We start from the raw sequence: 8,105 nt of genomic DNA, 5'->3' as shown, positions 1-8,105 counted from the left end.
ACGATTTACAGTTTCAGTAGCAATAGCTATACCAAGAATCACAACCCACATATAATGAATAAATATTTTATATTTTTATATAATGATTGATATTAGTTGATTTCAATTATAATAGAAAGAAAATCATAATTAATGAAGATCATTAAAAACCCAATCACTGAACAGATGTAGGTGAGTTGACCAAAATGCCTCTGATTTTTTTATGAACCGTAGAAAAAATTAAATTTAAAGAGTATAACATCTTAATTATCATTTTAAACGATCCAAAAATATACTCAACCTAAACGGCAACCACCTTTGCACATCTACAACTTTGTAAATTACACCAAGATCCTAACATTATCATTACAAAATAGGTTTATCATCCAAAAAAACACAATCCATGATAGAAATAGTGGAAACAAAGCCATTTTTCTGAAACTCTCATGCTAAGCTTTTGATTTTTATAATTTAACTCAATTTTACAAAATCTATTTACTTCATTCTTAACGTTAGTAAACTTGTTTGATAAGCAAAAGCCCATAAATTTGCATTTTCTCTCCTTAAACTTTGAATTTCATCATGTAATTCAGAAATGATTATTATTGATCGAGCACACATAAGAGGGTCTATCCAACTGAAATATCCATAATATGACTCGTCATCCTACACAATCAAACCATCCATTAACTAAATAACAACAAACATTGGAGAAACATGCCTTCGATTCTATTAAATCATACTTATATGGTAGTTAGGATAGCTTACAAATCTTCTATCAGGATTATTATTAATCCATAATATCTAGTATCGAACAAACACATTGTAGTTGTATTTTTTGTGACCAACATTGCTTTTCTTAGCTGGAGTAAAGTGCTGAAATGGAGATGGAATATTGCTTGTTGAGGAAGAGGTTGAACTATAGCTAGATAATTATATTCCTGGCTTAGAAGGGACCAAAAATATGAGAAAGAATGAAATTTTTTTGTCATACCTGGAACTATAGAACTATTGGCTTCTTCTTTACTTTTCACTTTCCATCTCCATCCCTTTTGACAAGGATGATAAAAAGATAGGAAAAAGAGAGGTACTATTAGAAATCAAACTACATTTCTACCTTAATTATTTATAAACATCATAAGATGCCATGTCAGTAGTGATTTAATTTATTTTATCATATTAGACCATTTAATGGGCTACGTGGAGTTATGTGAGAGTCACAAGTAAATAGTGTTGAGCTTTGTTTGTCTATTTTTTTTATTTAACTTAATTTTTTATTATTTTATTGATCAAATTGATGTACTTGAAATTTGGCTGGCTGCTGGTGCCTCTAATTTTTATCGTACAAAAACATATTTTTTTTATTTTAATAATACATCAACATAAAATTTAAAAAGATCAAAATATATTTATATAAATATAAATATAATTTATATTAAATATATATATAATTTATTTATTTATGTATATATCAAATCTGATTGGATTGGATTCCGAGGTTGGGGTGAGGATTGATCACTCCGGATCCAACCCTTGACGTATTGCAATTTTTGAGTGAGCTGCAGCCCTGCCGTGGGGTTCTCTTTTCTTCATCTAGAGCAATTACTGTTATTAATTAATTGCCTTCCAAAATCCAGTGAAGCCAACTAGCCGTTTGACATCGGAAATGGGGGCAGAAGAAGCGAACGGCGGCCAAGCGGACCGCAGCACCGGCGTGGTGCATCTGCAACTGCCCCTCAACGACCCAGGCTTCAACCTGGAGACCGCCGTGTGCAGCCACGGTCTCTTCATGATGGCCCCCAACCGCTGGGACCCGGCCTCCAAATCCCTCCACCGCCCCCTCCGCCTCCCCACCTCCTCCTCCTCCCTTCCCGTCCGCATCTCCCACCCCTCCCCCTCCCACCCCCTTCTCCTCGTATCCGTCTTCGGCGCCTCCTCCCTCTCCTCCCAAGACCAGCATGCTATCCTTGTATCCCATCACCTCTCTCTTTCTTGATGCCTTTTTTTTTTTTTTTGGGGTTTTAATGGTGTCGGTGATTGGTTGAATGGTGGTTTTGGTTGCAGGCACAGGTGCGCCGGATGCTTCGGATATCCGATGAGAATGACCGGGTGATAAGGGAGTTCCATAAGCTTCATGCCGGCGCGAAGGAGAGGGGTTTCGGACGAGTTTTCCGGTCTCCAACCCTGTTTGAGGATATGGTCAAGTGCATCCTCCTCTGCAACTGCCAGTGAGTCATCCTTTTTTTGTTTTTTAGCTTATCATTGTTGTTGCACCACAGATAATGAATAAAGATGAAGTGTGAAATGCCTTGAATTACTGCATATGAATTAGTTATTTATGATCGAATACGTTTATTTATCTGCAAGTGCATGATTTTTCTGATTACTTGAACTGATCTGAGTATGGATGTTAGTTGTTGTTGTGTTAGCATTGGGAAAGTTAATATGCATGTAGCAACTTAGCCGAAGAGTCTCCTGAATGGCTTTTTACCATATGTAGTAAAATGATATGCACTTGCAACATGATATCTTCTAAAGCATTCAATTTGCTGACAAATGGTGGACTAATCAATATAGTCTTGGTGAAAACTTTCTGCAAACAAAACTATTAGTTAATGTTAGTTTTAGTCATGCTGCTGACCTCTGTTATACAGAATAAATTTTATTGGGTGCATTTATAGTAATGTCATACATGTGCAATTCATTCTTCTCATCTCCCATTTGGTAATTTTTCCTATGTCTGACCCCTTGTGGTTGGATGTGATTGAAGCGAAATAAGGACTGCATGATTCCTTTATGAAGGGAGATGAATTCAATTTTGATGCCACACTAAAAGCTTATATTACATTTACAAATTAGAAATACTGATTGATTAGGTTATGAATTCAGTGACGGGTAAGTGGGTAAACATTTATGTCTATGTGTCTGTATATATGTATTCTTCCTTTACTTTTTAGATTTTTGTTGTTATACTATAACTATCCATGTCTTTGTGTTTGACTAGTTATTCCTTTGGGTCTTCTATATGCTACTCCTGCAAAATAGATTGGAGAAAGTGATTATTATTACACTGATGGACTCAAGTACCCAACCTATCAAATTTACACCATGCATCTTTTGTTAATATGCAAACCGTTTCAAGTAAGGAAACAAACTTGTGACCCATCTATTTCCCAAAACATGATATTCCTATGGATCTTGACCTGATAACACTTTAACTGAGACCCTTCTAAGCAATTGCATATGAAATGCCCCATGGCAGGTATAACCCTAAATAATCTAGAAAAGGAAACTGTAAACATCGACAAAGCATGAATCCAACCTATCATTATATTTCATGTCCAACATCATTGACGTTTTCATCTGTGAGTGAAGGTCCTTTTTCATGCACCCTTTCAATGATCTGTAAATCCTTTTAACCTGGTTTCTTGGTGAAAGTAATCTGATTCTCTACCAAATAAGTCAAAAACCTACAACCCCTTCAACAAATTTCATTGGTCAAAATCTTATTTATCTTTTACTTGCTCTATTGTAAAGATCAGAGATATTGGAAATAGTGTCAAAATCTTTATTTAACTTCGTTAATAAGAATGTTTCCATACAATTGTACAAGGTTCACCTTTTTAGCTTTTTCTATAAAGTTTGATGACATTTGGTTTAATGCTTTGACGGGTGGGAGTTTCAAAATTGCCATTCCAATCACTTTTAACATCTTTAAGATGGTTGTTGCATGTGTTAAACTGTGACCCTTCATTTTGTGCATGTTAATGACATTGATAGTATTCTTGGTGTCATCATCATCTTTAGATACATATTTGACTTAAAAAATTGTATACTTCTGTGATCTTTGATTAAAAAGTTCTATTGTTCTTTCTTTTCTGCTTCATGTGATGCTTTACTTTTTCCATGTTTGTCGGGCTTAGTTGTAGCTATTGAGATTATAGGTAAGGTAGAGGAGCTTGAAAATGGCAACCAATTGGTAGAGTTGGTTAAGCAAGTATTTGTAAAAATAATGCATACAAGTGAGAACTAAAGCTAAGGGGGACCTACAATTGACACCATTAACTCATGATTCAATATTTATATGAAGAGATGGATAACATGGGCCTGCATCTAATATGTTGCTGGACAGAAGGCTGAGGTGAATAGTGTTAAGGGGAAAGATTTTCTGGAGGTTGATGTGTAATTATCATAGCATGGACAATGGATAATGCAGTTATAATAGCATTTATTTTGTAATTTATGGTTCATTTGCTGGTGAGAATGAGAGAAGATTGAAGAAAATACCTGCTTGAGAAGCAAATGTTGGAATGGCCACATATCACTTCTGACCATTTTGCCAATATACAAAACCAAAATTGGTGAGTTGTCACCCAATACATGCATGCATGCATATATATATATGGAGTGATTCAAAGAACTCATCACTATATGAGTGAATAACTTAATGAGTAAGGTTCGCAATTTCGGTACCAGACCCTATATTAATACGATGCTAATATGGTGTCAGTGCACTTGGTATGGTTGGTTCGGTGACCAAGTCTGAGTTTGCTGCTGGTACAGTACAGTCGCCCAGGATGGGGCTATTTGCATCAGTACAACATGCCTTGATAATGAGCATGTGGGTGATATAATATTTGTGCACCATATGAGTTATTGTGTCAACTATCTCAATTGCTGGCTGCAATCTTAAGGTGGATCATCCACCGAAAGTTTTCCTGAGAGTGATGGTTCAACTATGTGATGAATATCGGATCCACCATAAGATGGATTTCCAAGAAGGTAAGATAGAGGCCAGGAGTGGCGGTCCAGGTTGTAAGTCCAAAAATGAGTCGAGAGAACACTTGAGGATTCACTAGCATGAAGTAGGTTGTTGGCTTTAATGGCATATCCTGTAATTAACTGGGAAAATGTAAATTATAGAGCTCAGTGGGCTGAGGATTTAGGATGGTGAAGAGATGCATTTGCAAATAAAGTTAACAGGCAAGAAATGAGAGTCGCTTATAAAATCAACTGGCATCAGCATAAACAAACATAAACAATGTGATGCCATGGGCTGAAAGTGCCAGACAGTATCAAAGAGAAGCTAGTTGACATATAAGCAGCTTCAGATGCTGAGCATAAAAAAAAGAAAGTTGTATCTGAAGGAGTGCATTGCATAAAAGAGATGAGCAACCATTATTTGTTAAGCACAATAAATTAGCTTTTGTCTTTATGTGGAAGAGGAGGTTGATGCGCAATTCATTGAAGCTAATCTCAAAATTCATGGATGCAGTCATGGAGATATACCTACAAATCTTAACTTCTTAGTCCAATATTGAGGGTGAACTGAACTTCTGAAGCAACGGCGCATGAACTTTGAGATGGAGCAGAAAGTGAAGGTGGAGCATACAGTATATTTTGTTTAACAAACCAAACCTGAAGGCAGGAGAAAACAATGAGTTCAAACATTCAAAAGAAGAGTAGTTTGAAGCAAAAAAGATCAATGATGCAATGGGGTGAAATGTACATATGAAAGGTGTATTGCATTCAAGTTTGCATGAGTCATAGCTGAAAGAGTCAATTGAAGGCCAGCAAATTAGACAAAACCAAATTAAAAAGTGCTTGAGCAAATCATCCAACAAAACAACAATGGATTCTCATGTTGGTCTTTGGATATTGGACCTGCTTAGTGACACTTAAATACAGCTTACGAAAACCTAAAACTTTCAAGATAAGTAGTAAACTGAGAGCTGTGGACAATTGACTATTAAAGGGTGGTCTTGCTGGCTGGAAACGATATTAAGGAACATAATGGCTAGGAGAGAACTGTAGCTCTAAAGGCTAAGTTGGAGATGGTTGACCATGAATACAAGAGGACATTGGTGCAAAGGAGGTGGTATGAGCTAAGGATGGGACATTTAGATGTGGCTCATAAATTGGCAAGGCAGCAGGCCTTGCAACGGGAAACACAGAGGATTCTGTCGCATTTTTCCAAAAGATTCTTGTAGGCTGATATGTCAGCTAAAGTCAATAATTTTGCATGAGGCAAAAACTTCTCTTGCTATCCATGTAGAGCATATTGTATGCCCCTATCTTCTGATCTGGGATGTAAGGAACTTCATTTTAAAGAAATCCAAAGGACCGCATATAAGATTTTAGCCATATCACTAGATTTGTTGTATTTGGATGATATTTACTTGCTAGTTTGCCGGATTTAACTATTGTTATGTAATTTTTTAATTTCTTTGACTGATTGAGACCAAAAGCACATGGTGGTCTTTGCATAATTTCTCAGTATAAATTCCATATTTTTTATATGCAATTGAATATCGATAGGATTCAGAAAAATGCTTCTTTTAGTTCAATAATAAAAAATTTCTCACACAATGATCTGAATACAAATGAACAGATCAAGGTTAGGTTTATTTATTTATCATCTGCATAAATCATAAATTGGGAAGACAAGAAACATGGGGCCACTGTGAAGAGATTTCATATTTTAGTTTCTCTATTAGTAGTTTTTTGCTGAAGTCCTGTATAAGCTATGTGTGTGATGATGCATGGATTCCCTCTTATTGTAGATGGCCTAGAACTCTGTCAATGGCTAGATCGCTCTGTGAGCTTCAACTGGAACTGAAGCTTCGCACTTCTCATGAAGATTTTCATCCAAAGACACCTGAAGCAAAAGAACTAAAAAGAAGAAAAGGAAAGAAAAAGAAAATAATGGTGAAACTAGAAACCAAGTTGATAGAGGATAAAGCTGAATCAGCGGAAGGTGGCAACTCAGAGATAAACCATGACAACCAGCCGAACAATTCGCAAGGGAAGGAAACACCTTCAAGCACACCCTTGTGTATGGAAGAAATAAGCAATTTATGTATGGAAGAGACAAGCAACAAACTCTCTACTGTTTCCACTCCCCTTCATGACTTGTCAGGAGATACGTCTTGTCCATCCAAACAAATTGGTGATTTTCCTAGTCCAGAAGATTTGGCAATGCTTGACGTGGATTACCTGGCCATGCGTTGTAAACTTGGATATCGAGCACAGCGCATAGTGTCACTTGCTCAAAATATTGTGGAATGCAAGCTACAGTTGAGAAAGCTTGAAGAAGCTTGTGGTGGATTCACATTATCCAGCTATGCTGAAGTGGATAAGGAGTTATCTGGCATCTGTGGTTTTGGTCCTTTTACATGTGCCAATGTCCTCATGTGCATGGGATTTTACCACAAAATTCCAGCCGATACAGAAACCATCAGGCATTTGAAAAAGGTCTGTTTCCATGACTTCCTATCTATGATTCCATAATCACATAGAATAATGCTGTCTAACATTATATGCAGTTTCATGCAATAAATAGTACCATTCATTCTGTCAAGAGGGATGTAGAATCCATCTACAGGAAGTATGCGCCATTCCAATTCCTGGCTTATTGGTATGTGATTCATATCCATATGAACCTTCTGATTTTCATTTTCATGCCCCTTTTTATTAGCAATACTCCTATTGATTTGCTTCTTGGTTTTGACTAGGTTTGAGCTGTGGGATGATTATGAGAATATATTTGGGAAGACGAGTGAAATGCTCCCATCTGATTATGGACTAATTACTTCAACCAATTTGAAGAGCAAGCTATCTAAGAAAAGAAAGTCGAATAGTTGAGTAGGAATCAGATGATCTAAATGGTACTACACTGGTGTTGCGGTACTTCCTCAAGGAACTTTTGAGCCCATGATGAGCGATGCATTTATTATGCTGATTTATTGATGCCCTTATGAATTGTGGAGTCAAATTTGAAATATCTGCTTAAAGCTTACATAGATGATTGACAGTTGGAACTAATGGTAATTGCTAGTGATTCAGGAATTATGGATCAAGTAAATGACATCCGTTATAATTATTTGTGTCATCAATAGGAAATTGCCCCTCTAGAATCTTGGTTTGGAAAACATAATGGATCCTCTGACTTCATGGACAAGGCAAAGAAAGCTGAGACATTAATGTCAGCAGGATCACTTTAATAGTTTGTAGGTTATGGTTAAGTTTTGGGTGATGACATCCTGTAATTCCAAATTGACATCTTAACCGACTGATTGAAAAGAGATTGGAGTTTTTAGATAATAATGCCTCACTTTTGGATTGTT

The 8,105-nt window shown here is 36.5% G+C and overlaps 1 protein-coding gene across 1 annotated transcript; it reads left to right on the top strand.

The window, feature by feature from the left end:
- Positions 1 to 1,502: 1,502 nt before the first annotated feature.
- LOC105049133 (uncharacterized) lies at positions 1,503 to 7,858 on the top strand. Its single transcript, XM_010928696.4, has 5 exons — positions 1,503 to 1,948; positions 2,044 to 2,207; positions 6,543 to 7,233; positions 7,305 to 7,396; positions 7,494 to 7,858. Exons 1-5 carry the CDS (start codon positions 1,646 to 1,648, stop codon positions 7,621 to 7,623), a joined length of 1,380 nt encoding a protein of 459 aa, XP_010926998.1. The 5' UTR covers positions 1,503 to 1,645; the 3' UTR covers positions 7,624 to 7,858.
- The last annotated feature ends 247 nt before the right edge of the window (positions 7,859 to 8,105 follow it).

The sequence above is a fragment of the Elaeis guineensis genome, chromosome 7, assembly GCF_000442705.2.
Source record: "Elaeis guineensis isolate ETL-2024a chromosome 7, EG11, whole genome shotgun sequence".
NCBI classification, from domain to species: Eukaryota; Viridiplantae; Streptophyta; class Magnoliopsida; order Arecales; family Arecaceae; genus Elaeis; species Elaeis guineensis.
The sequence above is the reverse complement of the archived record's forward strand: the minus strand, read 5'-3'. Positions and strand labels throughout refer to the sequence as shown.